Source organism: Notamacropus eugenii, chromosome 2 (genome assembly GCF_028372415.1).
Source record: "Notamacropus eugenii isolate mMacEug1 chromosome 2, mMacEug1.pri_v2, whole genome shotgun sequence".
In the NCBI taxonomy this organism is placed as follows: Eukaryota; Metazoa; Chordata; class Mammalia; order Diprotodontia; family Macropodidae; genus Notamacropus; species Notamacropus eugenii.
The window spans coordinates 211941179-211959963 of NC_092873.1; the positions used below are offsets into that span (position 1 = coordinate 211941179).

The window sequence follows — 18785 nt, forward strand, 5'->3', positions numbered from 1 at the left end:
AATAGTTCAGCTGTTCCATGACCCCCTTTCAGAGCTATGATTTATTATTTTATCCCTTCATTCCCATTTGTCTCTTACCCTCTTTTTCTCTTTCTCATTTAACTCCACACTCGTTTGTGTGACTTGCATCTTATTTTCCATTTCTGGGTACTGATTCTTCTTAACCCTTTCCAAATTTTTCATATCACCTTTGTGATATAGTGAGATAGATTTGATGCTGGAGGAAAAATTTTTATGTTACTCCTGACACTGACTGTATGACCTTGGGCAAATATATTTAACCTCAGTTTCCTCAGCTGTAAAATGAGGGCAATAGTGTAGGTGGTCTCTAAGGTATCTTCTAACTCCAGAGTATATAGATATATGTAGATAGATATACACACACATATATATACACACATACATAAGTACACACATATATATATATCTTTATTTTTTTACTAATAACTGGTGATATTATGGATTTTATTTTATGCACATATTGAAAACGTTCTGAGAAGGGCTACATAGGTTTTGTCAAATTGCTAAAGGGGTCTATAACTCAAAAAAAAGTCAAGAATCCAGAATCTTGAATAAGGTAAGGAACTCAACTTGGTACATGTAAGATTATTCTGACCTAATGAAAGTCACAGCAGAAGATAATATAATAGAATTGGCGAATGGTGAAGAAGATGTCTAAGTTTCCCTGACCAGAATATAAAAATTTTGCGGCAACGAGACAGCTCAAGCCAGCAAATCTCTGTATTCATGCCAAACTTCCATTTCAAATGACACCTCTTCCGTAAATTATTATTAGGACTTTTCCTGATTCCCAGAAATGATATTTTCTTCCTTGGACCTCACAAGATACTTTGTTTTCTCCCTCTCTAAAACACTTATTATGTCTTTAACTGTGTACTATGATCATCAGGGTGCCATTCTTAACTCCCTCCATTGTTGTTTAGTTGTGTCTGACTGTGAATTTGGAGTTTTCTTGGCAAAGATACTGCAGTGATTTACCATTTCCTTCTCCAGCTCATTTTAGAGATAAGAAAACTGAGGCAAGCAGTGTTAAGTGACTTGCCCAAGATCACACAACTGGTAAGTGTCTGAGGCTGGATTTGAACTCATGAGGATGAAAATGAATCTTCTTGATTCCTGGCTCAGCACTCTATCTATTGCACCACCTAGCTCCCCCTCCTATTCTTCCACTAGACTATAAGTTCTAAGAGGATAGAGACTATATCTTATCTAAACTTTGTATCCTCTCTACATAGGAGACACTAAATGTATATTACTATGTTGAGTTGTACTGAACTGAAATCACTCCATTTCAAAGAAAAGACTTTGGGGAAATTTAAGGATGATATTAAAGTATATGAAAGATTCTTATGGAGAGAGAAATGATGAGCTGATATCTACCTTCAAAGGCAAATAGAGAAAATGAGTTAAGAGTGCACCATGAAAAATCTACTACAAATTGTATAGGATTGTTTCCCACTAGGAAAAATTGTTAAAAGTTAAAAGAACTGACTCAGGGAGGCTGTGAAGTTGTAAATACATATTCAAAATTAGGTTAGAATCATACCTGTATGAAATAGTTTAAATTGGATCTGCATAGAGGTAAAGAAATAGATTCAACACCGAAGGCTTTTTGTGTGGCTGCTCTTTTCTTCCTTTTCTTCCTTTTTTTCTTCCTTCTTTCCTTCTTTCCTTCCTTCTTTCCTTCCTTCCTTCCTTCCTTCCTTCCTTCCTTCCTTCCTTCCTTCCTTCCTTCCTTCCTTCCTTCTTTTCTTTCTTTCCTTCTTTTTTCTCCATGGAACAATAACTCTCTGAAACTTCCACCAAAGTATTTTTTAAAATCCCACCTCCTTAACATATGCATTCCTTTGAGAGCTCAGTGACATGTGTAGTACTTAAAACACCATGGATACTTAATAAATGTTTTTTTATTAGCAATGATAACATGAATTCTTGCTTTTTTGCCTAAGGGGTCTGCTTGAATGATTATTTTTCCATAAAACAACCATCTCCAGTGATTTCTATTTAAACACCTTTCTCATCAAAAAAAGTAGAGACAGGAAATAAGCACAAGATTATAAGATGCCTAAAAGATATTGTGAACTGTGAACCCTAGTGAGGTCACTTCAGCTCCCTGTGACTTTCTTCTACATTCGAGTAGAATATTATGCTTGTACTCATCTGAGGATACTACCCTGCCCAAACACGAGGGGAGGAGAGTATCTCCAAAAGGCTCTCGGGACCTCCTGAGGTTTTGTATCTCAATAGAGGGAACATAACAGAAGAAGTGGGATGTCTAATACTGCCCCGAGTGGACAATGGGAATTCCCAGGAGAGGGGGCACATCACAACAGCTAACCTCTCCAGTGCCTGGCATGCTGAACTCTTCCAGGGATTAAATGAAAAACAGAAGACCCCTTGAGTGATTCAAAATCCATGGAGAAGAGAATCTAGGTTAGATTCAGCCCCCCAGTATTTCCACAGAATCTACATGACTTCCATGAGCTTCCTGGATTCCTGTCCTGTGCCCTAAAATAAGAGGGAAGGGGGGAGGGGGACCCAACCTTCCACTTCTTCTCACTCCCTGAGCCATGTGTTGCTTAGTATTTCATTATCAAAATTCCATATCTATAATAAGCAGATTATAGAGCAAAACAAAGTGTCAGCACATCTGAAATGTGAATGTTGATTTACCCAGTCTCATTCTGCACAGCTGCTACAGCTCCGGCAAAGGAAAGAAGCCACAAAAGGCAAAGGCACTTCCAGAGCTTCTGCTATTCATGGCTCTGAAAGGGGCTTTTTGAAACCAATTTAGGGAGGCCTCCACACTCCCCCTTATTTAAACGGTCTTAATTTTGCTAATGGGACGTCAGCACAAAGAGTTGGGGAGCCATGTGGAGCCGATTGCTTTGCTCCAGCATGGATGCTGCCTGCGAATTAAACCTACCTAAGTAGCCACCTGTTTATGCTTACGATTATGGAAAGACCCATATGTTTCTCACTCTACACATGGGAGGTAAATATTGAAAAAATTATTCTGGTGTGAAGGGTGAACAGTAGCAATTTTTCTTTCACTGTCAACATATGCTGTGGTGTTTCCCCTTAACGTGGCGCCTTGCCTGACATATTTGCTGATGTTTACCGTGCAGCGTTCCCCCCAAAATCTGTTACCCATGGTTATGCAAAACAATTAAAATCCATTCACATTAAATTCAAATTAGAAAACCATATCATTTTCCAACATAAGCATAATAAAGTTTCCCTTTGAAGCTGAGATTTTAAATAGATTTTGATTTGAATGCTGAACAAAGACGAACATCTCCACTATTACCATCGTCAACACAAAAAGCTCCTCTCCTTTTTTCTTCCTGGGTCTTGAGAGGTAGTCCAGAACCTTGCACTTAGTTGGATGGGCCCTACAAAAGGATTGAAGCCTAATGTGCTCAGACTGCTGGACCTGGAGTCAGGAAGACCTGAGTTCAAATCTTGCCTTTCACACTTACTGTGTGAGCCTTCTTAAGTCATTTAATGGCTCAGAGCCTCAGATAATTAGTAATTGTTTTTGTTCAGTTTTTTCAATTATGTCTGACTCTTTGTGCCCCATTTCGGGAGTTTTCTTGACAAAGGTACAGAAGTGGTTTGCCATTCCCTTCTCCAGTTCATTTTACGGATAAAGAGCAAATAAGGTTAAGTGACTTGCCCAGGACTACACAGCTAGTAAAGGTCTAAAACCAGACTGGAATTAAGGAAGATTTTTAGCTCTATTCACTGCACCACCTAGCTGCCTCCAATTTACAGGCAGCATCAACGTTCAAATAAAACTACCCACTTTACTAAATCTAATCTGGAATTCAGCTTGGGTGGCTCCCATAGAGCTCTGCAGGGAAGGCTGGATTTGGCAAGCAGACTGGCAGATGCAAAGTAGTTAGGAAGATGGAAAGGCATAACAAAAAAAAACCCAGAGCAATGGGGGTACTGGTGGTAGGCTTTGACAGTAGCACACAAATGAGTGCCATTGTTTTAGTTTGACTCAGGTTGGGAGGACAGGAAAGGCCTCTATTGCCCAAAAAGGAGAACCAGACCTCCTGCCACTCCTGAAAAAAACATTTCTAGGGCATTGAAGAAGAGAATTTCCCCATCAACTCAATAAGCTACAGGCTGCCTTTGGAACTTTTGATTACATGTCACAGACATACATACATATACATATGCATATACACATATATGTATGCATATATTTATATGTGTATGTGTGTGTATTAAAAATACATGTGTGAATGACCTGGGCACACCTCTTGACACCTGGAAGAAGAGTTGCCCCCATGTAGATTGCCCCAAAATGAATTCTTTCCCTTCCCTCCACTCTATAGAAAGCAATGTCATAGGAAAAGTCACCTCCTTGTATTGACCTGTAAAGAGGAGTGAACAGATCTTTGGAGGGGGGCATTTTCCCATCTTCCTTTCTTCCATGGAGATTCTAGGAGCACAGCAGAGATGAGTAAACCTAGTCTAGAGCTGCTAATAGCTGACTTGGCCCAAAAGCTCATTGAGGAGTTAGGGGGACTAACATACTGGGCCATGCATGCCAAGCAGAGAATTCCTCAGTAATGTTTAGTCTTTGTCCTCAGTCTCGAGAAGACCATGGCATAATCTGTTAGTGATGTGGCAACTATGAAGAACTATGGTCAAGTGGTGAGGGCTCCTAAGGGATGCCTCTATCTGCTCTAAGTTTGAGAGGATGTGAATTGAGCTTCCTAAGCAGAGAAAGGGGATTTCCAGAGCCATCAATCCAGAATACAGCCTAGGAGCCAAAGAAGGGAGATTTCTTGGACTGTACCAGCTTCAGGGGTTACCTCATAATTAATTCCAAATTTAAAACTTCTGGGATCCACTTGAGAAAGGGAAATTTGCGACAGGAGTCTTAGAAAAAAAGCATCATATGTGAGGCTTTAAATGTTGGAAGGAGCTGCTGCAAGGACCTATTGTCACAATTAAGATGAGCGAGCATCCTGAATTCCATCTTCTACTGCTCAGGTTTTTCAAATATGGGGGAAAAGGATACCTCTCTGGCATTCACAAGAGGGTTTCCCTTCCAAGGGAGTCCAAACCATAGGATAGTGCTTTGTATTTGGGGAACTGATTATATCCCTACCAGCCTTGGAATCAAGAAGCTCCTGGGCTCAAGTCCTATCTTTGACACATAGGAACTCTGAGACCATGGGCAAGTCAGAGGAACCTCTCAGAGTCCTAGGCAACTTTCTAAGATGATAAATGAAACTTTTGCCAATTAAATCAAAGGTCCCTACCCTGATGAAATCAAAGGTCCAGATTAGAATGCAAAAATACATTAACAAATAATTGACTGAGTGAAAAAATAAAATATTTTCAATTAGCAGATTTGTTTCTATTGACTAATCCCATTCTCCCCTACACATACACACACACACACACACGCATGTATTTGGGCATGTGCATGTGTGTGTATGAATACACATACATATTTTATGTTATGGGGAGATTTCTAGATGATCACTGGTACCATCAAATTCTGTGAAAAAACATATACATATATCTCTATATCTATCCCAAAATACTTAATTTTTGAGATGTAATTTATCTTAATATATATTTTAATATGTCCCCAAAGTAGAGGTTTTATTTTTAAGGAAATGAAGATATTTGAAAGTTTCTTTTTAAAGTAAATTCAATATTGTCTTCTATATGCAATTGAAATTCAAACAGAAAAAAAGGGTCACGCAAAAAAAAATTAAGTTAGATATTTTTTTTAACAGTCCAAAGGTCTAACTGTAAAGGCTGTAGACACCTAAGAGGTAGATAATAATACAATGATTAATGTTTGGAAATAACATAGAGTGTATTTCTCATCATTTTTTAACTGTAGTGGCATAAATATTGTTGGTATAATATTAAAAAGGAACATTTACCTTCACCTAAATAAATCTACAGGAAAAAAATTTTTAATGCTTTTATATTAAAAATACACTGTCAGTTTATGAATAGGAACAGTCATTTGTTTAGCAGATTTTTTTCCCCTTCAGTCAACCCAATGATTGTCTTAAGATAACAACTCTATTAAAGGGAAAATATCTCTCTTCAATCAAAATGACTGAAATCTTTTAGGATTGTGTGGAAAATTCATTTATCTGGTAGGCATGTAATTCATAAAAGAAGTAAAATTTCCATATACATTATTTTCCATGAGTCGTGTGTAATCCCTATTTCATGATATTATAAAACATTATTATTTTATATGAATTTTTCCATTATGCCAAAGCCTGTTACATTTTGCAATCCCCTAGTGCTATCAGATGTCTCCAGATAATCATAGGGTCATAGATTTTAAAAGGGAGAGGGCTTGGTCATTTAGTCTAACACTCTAAGGCCCCAAGTAAACTGACTTGCCCAAGGTCACATAGTGATTAACTGTGTGAGGTAAGACTAGAAACCATGATATTCTTTTCCATTTCATCATGAGAATGTTGATGTTGACAAACAGCAATAATTACCCCTGATCAGGCTTTCATACATACATATATGTGTGTATACATATGTGTGTATATACACATATATAATACACATACACTATATATAGTGTGTGTGTGCATGTACGTGAAACTGACACTTATTTAATACTTTCAAGTTTGTAGGGTACTTTACATGGATGCTCTCATTTGAGCCCCATCATACATCTGTGAGGTACATACTACAGAAATTTGAAATACAAAATAAACATGAAATACACAAATGTGAGACATCTCCACCCCAATTGTTAATAAGGACTATTTGTGTCTGACTTGTGGTATAGCATTCTGAGTTTGTAAGTAAGAGCCTGAACCCATGTCTTCTGGACTTCAAGATCAGCATTCTTTGATTCAGTATAATTAAATCCATATTACAATTTATCATTATGAAGAAGAAAAAATTGAATAATTTCTGTCCTAGAGGAGGACTTTCTCAAGGTTTTTCCTAAACTGTCACAAACAAAACTGACAATAACACTCCAAACATGGTCTCATCAGAGCCAAGTATCCAGACTAACATATCCTTACATTTCTGAAACTTTTGCTTCTCTTAAAGAATCCCAGGATAAAATGAGTCCTTTTGGTTGCTACAATACCTTGAGCTTGTAGTTCACTAAAATCTCAAGATTATTTTTTCAGACAAATTGCTATCTAATCATGAATCATCCATGTTGTACTTTTTCAAGTTAAAGACCTGTGTAAGATTTTACACTTATCCCTACTGAATTTCATCTTGTTAGATTCAGCCTAATGCTCTGGACAGTCAATGTTATTTTAGATCTTGACTCTGTTATCCAGAGCACTTCCCTCACAAACTTTATTTTACCTGCAGATTTGATGAATAGTATCTTTTTATCTCCCTTACTGGAATACCCTAGAAATAAGTCTGGTCTAGACTTTAAGGGATTCCCCTTAGAGGCCTAGAGTGGGGATGTAATGATGCACAGTTTTAGAAAAAAGAATCTCACCATTCTCTTTAGGGGCCAGGCTTTCTCCTTATTGAATCCAGTTTACATGCTCAAATACATAGCCAGACAACCTTCTAGAGAGAGAGAGTGAGCAGCTGTATGTTGTACCACCAAGTAGCCATCTTGGAAAGAAGATATTCTTTGATCTTATACCCATCACAGCCCCTTTTCTTCCTTTAAAACTGACTACCCCTAGCTGTAAGTATATCTTAAATGGCTTCTCCAAGCATCAACTCAAATCATGCAATTATATAAAGCCAACAGGAAAACTCAAAAGAATGTCTTGAGCAACAATTGGCCTTGTGAAAATGTTGGCAAACACGTCAGCTATCTTAGCTGCTTTAGCAGGAAACATCTCTTATGGTGGAAGGATAGAAATCTGAACATCTGTTTGAAAACACTGCTAGTTGAAAAGGAAATTGGTCTATATTAGAAAGACACTATATATAAATCCAAACTCTTACCATTATCATGATAAAATAAAATAGCTTTCATTTGGAAAATGTCTAACAACATTAGATGAGGGCATGGAGTTGAGCGGGGGAAATGTTCCTTACAGACTTCTGAGTAAAGGAAGCTTAAGAGGAAGAAAGAGAAAATTTAAAGCTCAAGAATTTCTGTTGTTTTTTTAAATTGCTTGAATTGTCTGGATTCCAAATCAAAATAAGCCAGGTTAATATGACATCTTAAAATAAAGATTTCTCAAGTATATATAAAGCAAAGTTATGAATGAGGATGACAGATCATTTTCCCTAGAGTGAGAACAATTGCTTCATTCCTGTTAGTTGTGTAAATGTGTTAAAAAATAACAATGGAAAAACACCAATCCTACAATTTCTCCAATGAGGAGAGATAATAAATAGCATGCTCACAAGATACTGTACCTGGAAAATTTAAAGGAAGTTCAAATTTAGGAGAACATTGACCATCTTCATTTTCCTTACAAGTGTTAGCCACGACCTTCTTTATTTTGAAACTGTTCACTTTAATCACTTCTCCTGTTGATAGAGAGCATTCGTTTCCAAACATTTCATAAATAGAACCTAAAGGAAAAGAATGAAGATATATTGTAAAGTGGTTCAGGTCCCACTCTCTCTATGAAGAAGAAGTCAATAACTTGGAGATACAACGTATCCCAAAAGACCTGGTTCAGTTTTAAGATATCAAATTTAAAACTGCACTAAGATTTTTGGGATATCCTGTATCATCATGATCATCAATTTGTTACTTTTAGCAACTGATGAAAACTATTAAAATTGTTATTAAAAAATAAATTGTTGACGCCTTTTGTGTTTTATACCATAGTAATTTCTCCTTGGGGTGGTTAGGTGGCACAGTGATTAGAGTGCTAAGCTTGGAGTTAAGAAGACTGACATTCCTTGAGTTCAATCAGCCCTCAGACACTTGCTAGCTGGGTGACTCTGGGCAAGTCACTTAACACTATTTGCCTCAGTTTCCTCACCTATTTGAGTGGGAGAAGGAAACAGCAAATATCTTTGCTAAGAAAACCCCAAATGACATCATGAAGAATCAGATAAGACTGAAAGCAACTGAACAACAGCACCTTCTTATCTTCACCTCCCCACACAATAAACACCTCTTATAACAAAGGGAAACATTTAAACAGGAAACACTCCTTCTGGTGGAAATCTGTACTTCTGTTTTTAAACATTGCTAGTTGAAAAGGAAATTGGTCTAAGCTAGAAAGACACTATGTATAAATCCAACCTCTTACTATTATCATTATCAAACCCACTTGATACCATAGCCATAGTTTCCCACCTCTCTACTAAAGAGGAGATGTGTTTCATTGTCAGCTCTTATGCTCCAAAACTATTCAAATTAGTAGACTTGCACTGATTTATTGCTATTGCTTCCATTATTGTAATCATTGTGTATGTTATTCTCTGGCTTCTCATTTCTTCATAATTCATCACTCATGCATATTTCTCCTTTCATACATATTATGTATCACCTTTCCATTACTAAACTGAATTTAATCATGTTTCACAAAAACACATTTATCTAAATCCTTAATTCATTGCCTAGCCTGCTTCCCATAGCTGCTGCTTCAAATTTTATCATATTTCCTCAAGCCTCTACCTAGTATTCTACCCTGAACTCTTTCCACCGATGACTTTGCCTCAAACTTCATGGGACAAAATTGAGACTGTCAAGAGTTCCTTCTCCCTTCCTCATTTTATATAATGAAGACATCTTCTCCCAATCTCCTCTTTCATTCTGATCTCAGATGAAGAAGGAGACATTCTCCTTGTCAAAACCAACCCCTTCTCTCTAAATAGCACTCCTCACATCTCACTTTTCTCTCTCCCTCTCCCTTATCTTCAACCTTTCTATATGTACCAGCTCCTACTCAGTTTCCTACAAACATACTCATGTCTCTCCCAAACTTAAAAAATCCTCACTTGATGCTCCCAGCCCTGTTAGTTATCATCCTATTTCCCTCCTTCCCACAATGGCTAAATTCCTTGGGAAAGCTATCCACACTAGATATCTCTACTTCTTTTCCTCTCACTCTCTTCTAAACTCTTTATATTTATATCATTAAACTGAAACTGTCCTCTCCAAAGGTATCAATGATTTTTAAATTTAAAAAAAATCTAATCACCTCTTCTTGATCTCCTTCCTTCTCGACCTCTTTATAACATTTAGCAAATGAGTATTTGTACAGCAATTTAAGTTTTGCAAAGCATGTTTCAAATGTCATCTTATTTTATCCTCAAAAAAGAAAAAGAAAAAGACAACCTGGGATGTAGGCACTGTTATCATCCGCCTTTTATAGACGACAAAACTGGAGCAGATAGAAGTTGAGTGGTTTGCCCAGTCCTAAAATGGTAGGATTTGAACTTGGGTCTTCCTGACTCCAGGTCTAGAAGTCTATCTACTAGGCCACCAACCTGCCTAGCATTTGGTATTGTAGATTACTTTCTCTTTCTGAATACATTCTTCTCACCAGGTTTTTGTGATGCTGCAGTCCTGGATCTTTTCCTCTCTGTCCAAACTGCTCTTTGTCAATTTCCTTTGATGATTCTTCATCACCTGGTCTCCCTACTTTAAATCTCTTCCCAATTCAATGCATCCTTCTTTAAGCAGCCAAGGTGATTTTTCTAAAACTTAGATATCATCATACAACCCCACACTCAAAGAACTCCAATAGTTGCCTATTACCTCCAAGATGAAACATAAACTTCTCTATTCAGCATTTAAAGCTGTTTGCAGCCTGACTTTTTCCTACCTTTCCAGTCTTTTTACAACTTTTCTCCACAGGGATGTATGAGTTGTTCAAGGAGGACTAACATATCTGGTATGAGAACTTGCTGAGCCCTTGTCCGGGCTTCTCATCCACTTTTGGTGTCCACCTCCACCCAACTCTCACCAATGGCTCCAAGAAGCTACAACATGTATAGTGATCATACCCTGGTAAAAGTCTTGCCAGATGGGCTAAACCAGGTTAAGAGTAACCAATAGGTCTCAAACCCATGGGTGAGTTAGAGTGATGCCTACCACTAAACATATGAAGATTTTCCTTGGAGAAATAGGCTGATGAGAAAAATTTGTTCTAATGGTCATGAAGGGAGCTGAAGCAGAAACTGTGGAGCACTTATAGCTTGATCATACATTAAAGATGCCAAGATCACCCACTGCATTGGATCATTATTGTCATCATCATTCCAAGTTTTGTTTTACCTCTGAACTTCAATGAATGAAAAAATAAGGCTGATGATTCTGCAAATTTATCTCACTTAAATCCAATTCATGTATAAGTTAAGACATCACCTTGTGATGTAATTGCTCCTCTTCAAAATGAAAGCAAAATAGCACAGCTTCTGTTCCAGCAACACAAGCCATACCTTATACTTGGAATGGTCTGTTCCATCACTTCTGCCTCTTATATTCCCTGTCAAGATTCAATTCATATTCCTGTTTCTTCAGAAAAACATTTCCCTCTCAGAGTGCCTTCTATCGACTCAACATCTTGCATCTATCTACTTGTTTGCATGCTTTTTCTCTCATTAGAATGTGTAGTCCTTGAAAGCAGTGACTATCTTTTTGTCTTTCTTGGTATACTGAGTTTTAGTTCAGTGGCTGACATTTTAAAGTGCTTAATACTCTAAGTGTTTGATAACTTGACTTGACTTGACCTAGAGGACTAATAACTTCCTGCTCTATTTGGTAAGCAAAGAAAATGCTACTTTTATGCTAGAAACTTTTAGTTTGCATTTTTCTCAGTATTTTTAGCTCATGATATTGAGGTCAGGATGAAAACAAATCATAGATTGTTGGAATTTATCATATATTCTTGCTACATCAGGTGATTAGGTTCTTGGGACTCAACAATGACCTAAAAACTAGGGGGAGAAAAATCTAAGGATGGAAGGAAAAATGGATCACAGTCCATTACTAGGAAAGGCAGTCTGATGCAATAAAAATCACACTAGGCTAAAGATCAGAAAACCTAGGTACTCTTCTGGACCTTAGCTATTTAGAATATGACCTGGACAAAATCATATCACTGAACCTCAGTTTCTATCACTAGAAAACAGGGTTAATAAAAATCTGTTTCATTTATTTTGCTGATATGTTCTATAAGTGTTTATATAAATGTAAGATATTGTATTTAGGAAGCAAACAACTGATTAAATAGATGGTGTCTGTAAAGTTGATTTTATTTCCTACCAGCAGTGGAGAACCAATAACCATGAGGCCACATGTAGCCTTCTGGGTCCTTGAGTGCAGCCTTTGGCTGAGTCCAAGTTTTACAGAATAAATTCTTTTATTAAGGAAATTTGTTCTGTGAAGTTTGGATTTAGTCAAAGGGTCATACTTGAAGACCTAGAGGGCTACATGTGGCATTGAGGTCACAGATTCCCCACCTCTTTGCATGGCTTAAAATATAGAAATGATGATGACCTCTTTAGCAGGTGTACAGTATACCTAACGAGGGCTAGTAAATATGCATTTGCCTCCTGTATTTAAATGGAAAAGAATGGTGAATGGAGAAATCTATCCATGTCTTATGACGCAACTAAGTGGTTGGGTGGATAGAGTGCTGGACGTGGAGTCAGGAAGACTTGAGTTCAACTCTAGCTTGATCTTAATCATTTACAAGTGATTTTGTGGAAAATTCACTTAAGCTCTGTCTGCTTCAGTTTCCTCATCTGTAAAATAAGGAAAATAATAGCACCTACCTCCCAGGGTTTTTGTGAGGATAAAATGAGATCCTTTTTTGTAATATATTTTACAAACCTTTAAGTTTTATACCAATATTAGCTATTGCTATTATTATTTTATGATGATGATGTGTCTATTTGCCAAGATAGATAACATAGAAAATATCAGGTGTAAGAAATTCACTCATAAGAGTAAATCATAAAAGATTATATTCGAAAAGTGGGCATCAATAAAACCCATAGTCTCAGGCATATATATTTAAAAATTATTGAAGTATGGATAATAAGCAAGATAAAGTAGAAATCTTAAGGCAAAGGAATGAATCCAACCTTTTCTAGATTATCACTCAAATCTGAAGGGTCATGGGAAATAGAACTTTTGATTGAAATATGGTGGCTAAAAGGAACACTATACTTTAAAAAGATAGCAGTGTAGAATTGGATATCAACCAAATGTATTCATTAGTGGAAGAAAGGGAACTAATGGAAAGAAACATCATGGAGAGCATTTGAATGAGAATTATTGTAAGGACAACAAAAGCGATATTAATGTAGAAGCATACTACAAACCACCAGGGCAGAAGAAAGAATTATCTATACTTCATGAAACAGATAGAAAAACTAGCATAAAGACAAGTTACAGGAACAGCAACTTCAATTATCTGGATATTTTCTGGATCTGTGTGTGTGTGTGTGTGTGTGTGTGTGTGTCTGTCTGTCTGTCTGTCTGTCTGTCTGTCCCTCTATTTGTCTCTGTCTGTCTGTCTCTATTTCTAGCTCTAGCTCTAGCTTTCTGTCTCTGTCAAAAGCAAATGAATTAATATATGGTTTACTTGCTTTAACGATAATTTCATTTGTGAAACTGAAGAAAACAAAGGTGAATTATTCTTCTGGATCTGATTCTAACAAGGAGGCATGGATTTCTAGGGTAAAAAAGATGGGAATCCATCTTCAAATTCATGAGAAAGAAGAATACTGGGGGGAAATCTGACATGAATGCTAGATTTAAAGGGAAAGGTTTTCAAAAGGTTTTCAAAGAAAGAATAGGAGCCCATGACTTAAAATTTTATATGGCAGGTTAGTAGAGAAAAGATAAAAAGTTCTTAATGAAAATATGAAGACACAAAGAGACACACTTCTAATGAAGGGGAAAGGCCAACTTATCAGAGATGAGTATGGGAAAACAGCATTCTCCTCAATGAACTCAGATTTTTAAAGAGACATTTCTAAAAGATGGAAACCAAGGTGGGTCATGGAGATTGAATACAAAAGAACAGGCAGTTCAGTTGGAATAGTGTGAGGAGCTTTAAAGCCCAAAGTAAATTATCATGTTTGAAAATTAAGGTAAACTGAAAAGGTCCTGGGCATAATCAATTTACAAATCAGGCTATCAGTGACCAACAAACTAGTTCAATGGCATCTGGCAATGACCAAAAACTCCGAGTGAGGATTGGCAGGATCTTTTAATCCTAGATGTGCCTCCCTTCTGACTGGTCTGACAGTACATCATTTGAACCTCACTGCAAAGGTAAGACAATCCTGTCTGATAAACATTTTAATAAGGAAGTGGGATGAGAATCACTTCAGCTCCTCCCTGTTCAGAAAATGGGAACGATCCTCAAATAATAGGATTAGACTTCAGATGATGGGAGTAATCTGCAGCATCTTTGGATGAATCAAGAAGAATTTGGGTTGAGTGGTTAGTGGTTGAGATAGTCCCTCTTTCTCAAAGAGGATCAATGACATCAGAGGGGTGGGTGAGGTTAAAAAGGTGGACAACACCAGGGTGGAGATACAAATTAAAACAATAGAATTTAGAGTCACACTGACTGCAGACTTCCTGAGTAATTATAAGTAGAGGTAATTACAAGTCACAAGGCAGCTAGGGGATACAGTGGATAGAGTGCCAGGTCTGGAATCAGGAATCTTTCTGAGTTCAAATGTGGCCTAAAGCATTTACTAGCTATGTAACCCTGGGTAAGATACTTAACCTTGTTTGCCTTGGTTTCCTCATCTGTAAAATGATAAACCATTCCAGTATCTATCAAGAAAATCCCAAATTGGAAGAGTAGGATACAACTGAAATGAATGGAAAGACAAAAATTGCAAGACAAAAACTTGACCTTAAATTTCTCCAGAATGTAGGTAAAGGGTGAAATTACCAGGATAGATTCACACCATGTGGGAGAGCATAAATTCTAGGCCAGCTTGACTAAGTCTTAAAAATAGAATTAAGATCAATTTTCAATATTACAGAGCTAAGGATGGTAATAACTAAGACAATAATATTTATTTCTTTTAGACTTTGCTTTGGAGTCAAGAAGAAGGTCAATGAAAGATTCTTCTCTTCATAGCTAGGAAGGTATATGCCACTGGTAATGGATAGTGGAGAGGTTTAACTACTTCTGGTCAAAAATTGAGCACAACTCCCTTAATCTTGTCTTTAGTATTAGCTCACCAATTAAAGGACCTTCTTGCTGTGCTTCCCATCCCAATGACCCTCCACAAGAACATATTGTGTAAGAACATCCATTCTGGGAGACTTCAAAAGTTCTCTAATTTCAGGAATTAGCTTGGTCATTCAGGTCAAGGTATCTTACTTATCTAATCAGCCAGCTCTTGGAACAGGTTCTCTCAATCTCCTTTTGCCTGAAACCTTCCCCCTCCTTAGTGATTAAGCCTATGTAAGCTTTGGCTTTTTCTTTTTCTGGGAATCTCCACCCCTGTGAGAGGGGATTCCTTGTTGGTGAACTCAAACCCCAAGACAAGTTTGATACTCCGGGGCCTCATTATTCCTGATTTATTTTGCTTCTAGATTCTCTAACAGGGAAAATGAATTTCAGGCCAGAAACAAAAGAGGGCAGGTACCAGTTGGAATAGATGGTAGTCCTGTTTTACTCTGACTTGCTCAGAATCACAATCAGAGAACTATGTTCTGAATGGCAAATTTAGGGAAGAAAATAAATTGGAAAGTATCCAGAGGAGAATTACTAAGATAGGGATGGGGCTAAAGGTGAAACCAGACCAGAATCAGGTGAAGCAACTGAGTTGTTCTTCCTTCATTTTGGAAGAGGATCAAAGATATCACTGGGTGATATCTTGATTTGAACATGACCTGAATTTAAGTAAGGCAGAGATGCACAAAGTCATCAGCCTCAGTCTCTTGCAATCATTGAAGTCCAGTGGCAAGGCAAAAGTCAGGACAACTGTCGATAGCCTGGGATGCAGTGCAAGACCTTGGCATCTTTGATGCTTCATCAAGCTCTAAGCTCTCCACAGGGCTCACTTAGTGCCTTGTGGGCTCTTCAGAACAAATTGCTCCCATTCCTCCATTCCTCCAAGGGAGATCTTCATGTGCTTGGGGTAGACATCTCCTAAATCATGACAGGTTTGAACTCTGTTAATTACTGTCAACCTGGTTTAACTTATGTACCAACTACTAAGGTGTGGCCTCTGTACACGCTGGTTGTTTGGTTGGGTGTTGTCCTTCATTCTTGAAGAGGATCAAAATGACATAAACATGATAGAGGGAAGTTTCAGTGTGTCTTCTGGTGGCTGATCAGACCAATAGGAGCTCAGAATGCTCTAGCACAGATTAGGCACAGATAGTCAGTGTGAATATTTGGGGAGGTTACTCAGATTTTCACATCTTACATTTCTTTTCTGCTATCTCAATTTTGCTTTGCTTATAGAGCACAGTACCTTTTCAGATGTGGGCACACCATGCTGAGTGCTCCTGAGCCAGTGTCTATCATGTCACACAGTCAAATTCAAAATTCTTGAAAGAGACCTTGAGAGTGTCCTTGTATAGCTTCTTCTGACCTCCATGTGATTACCTGTTCCATGTGAGTTTTCCATAAAATAGTCTTTTTGGCAAGCATACATTTTACATTTGAACAACATGACAAGTCCCTCAGAGTTGCGCTCTCTGAAGCTTAGTTTGAATGCTTGGCAGTTCAGTTCAAGTAAGGACTTCAGTGTCTGATACCTTATCCTATCAGGTGATCCTCAGAATCTTCCTAAGACAGTTGAAATGGAAGCAATTCAGTTTCCTGGAATGGCTCTAGTAGACTGTCCTTGTTTCACAGGCATACAACAATGAGGTCAGCACAACAGTTCTGTAGACCTTCAATTTGGTAGTCAGTCTAATACCTCTTCTCTCCCAAAACTTTCTTCAGAGCCTCCCAAACACTGAGCTAGCTCTGACAATTCCTGCATCAACCTCATTGTCAATGTGTACATCCCTGGAAAGTACACTACCAAGGTAAGTGAACTTATCCACAGCATTCAAAACTTCCCCCTTTGTTGTAACTGATGGTTCCATGTATGGATGGTGTGGTGGTGGCTGATGGAGCATCTGTATTTTCTTGGTGTTAATTATTAGGCCAAAATTAGCACAGGCAGCAGAGAATTGATCCATACTTTGTTGCATCTCAGCTTCAGAGGTTGTACTGAGTGCAGAGTCATCTGCAAACAGAAAATCATGCACCAGCACTCCTTCCACTTTGGTCTTGGCTTGTAACCTTTTCAAATTGAAGAACTTACCATCAATACAGCAGTTGACCTTGATGCCATGTTCATCCTCAATGAAAGCAGTTAACATTATGGCTGAAAACATCATGCTGAAAAGCATGGGAGCAAGCACACAGTCCTGTTTCACTCCATTGGTGACTGGGAAGGCACAAGAGCTTTGTTCATTGTCTAGAACCCAGGCAAACATGACATCATGAAATTCACATACAATATTGATGAACTTCTCTGGGCAGTCAAATTTTGACATAATTTTCCATAAGCACTCATGCCTAACAGGGTGAAAGACCTTGGTCAGATGTACAAGCATTGTGTACAGACCTCTGTTCTGCTCCTGGCATTTCTCCTGTAGTTGTCAGACAGCAAACACCATATCAACTGTTCCTCAGACCTTTCTGAAGCCACACTGACTCTCAGGTATATGACTATCTTTCAGGTGAAGGATTAACCTATTAAGGAAGAAGCTAGCAAGAATTTTTCCAGCAACGACCCTCCCCTGTAATTGCCACAGGACAATCTATTCCCTTTACCTTTATAAAGATAGACATTGGAGGCATCCTTGAACTCCAGGGGGAAATATGAACTCCATATAACCTGGAAAATTTGTCAACTTTTTTATGAGCAATGATCCCCCTACCTTGTAAATCTCAGCTGAAATAGAATCAGCACTAGCTGCTTTGCCATATGAAAGGAGCTTAATGGCCCTCAAAACTTCTTCTTCAGTTGGAAGTTCAGCTAAGGAGGGATTGACTTCAACCTGAGATAATCAAGTCAATGGCCTCAACATTGATTGATGATGGTCTGTTGAGAACACTATGGAAGTGTTGAGCCCATCTCTCTAGGATCATGTCCTTATCACTAATTAATGGGGCTCCATCAGCACTGAGTAGTTGTGAAGCACCATACGTTTTTGGTCCATAAATAGCTTTCAGAGAATCATAAAAGCACTTTGGATTTTTACTGTCAGCATAAAACTGAATTCCTTCTGCCTTCTCACTGAACCAGGAATCCTGCATCTCTCCAAGCTTTGCTTGTACTTTACTTTTGATGAAATTAAATGCTGTCTGCTTAGAGGTGGATGAATTATACTGCTGGTAAATCCTATGGAGTTCTCATTTTTCATTTAGCAGCTTCTGAATTTCCCCATCACTTTCATCAAACCAATCTTAGTGTTTGGAGTGTTCTGGCCTGGATGAGCAAATGCAGTGCTGTGCACCAAATCTCTGAGCTGCCCACTCCTTTTCTGCTCCACTGTTGCCAACTTTATGTTGGCTCAACTTTCCCTCCAAGTTGGCAATAAACTGTTCATGTTCAGAGAAGAGCTCTAACTTGTCGACATTAATTCTTCTGGTAGTCATTTTGCCTTGGGGGTGGTGCTTTTGATGAATGCAAATATTTAGCTTAGAAAGGATAAGTCTATGATCAGTCCAGCACTCTACATCACACATTGCCTTTGTCACTCTCACATCTTGTCTGTCTCTTTTCCTTACAATCACATAGTATATTAAATACCAATGTTTGCTGTGAAGGTGCATCCAGGAAGTTTTATTGCA

The 18785-nt window shown here is 38.0% G+C and overlaps 1 protein-coding gene across 2 annotated transcripts in view; it reads right to left on the minus strand.

Moving 5' to 3' along the window:
* The window catches only part of THEMIS (thymocyte selection associated), a 233251-nt gene that overhangs the window by 162284 nt on the left and 52182 nt on the right, over nt 1-18785 (minus strand). For both annotated transcript variants that reach the window (XM_072643293.1, XM_072643294.1), the window contains exon 2: nt 8395-8553. In XM_072643293.1, coding sequence (XP_072499394.1) covers nt 8395-8553 — 159 coding nt within the window. The remainder of the gene's footprint in view (nt 1-8394; nt 8554-18785) is intronic.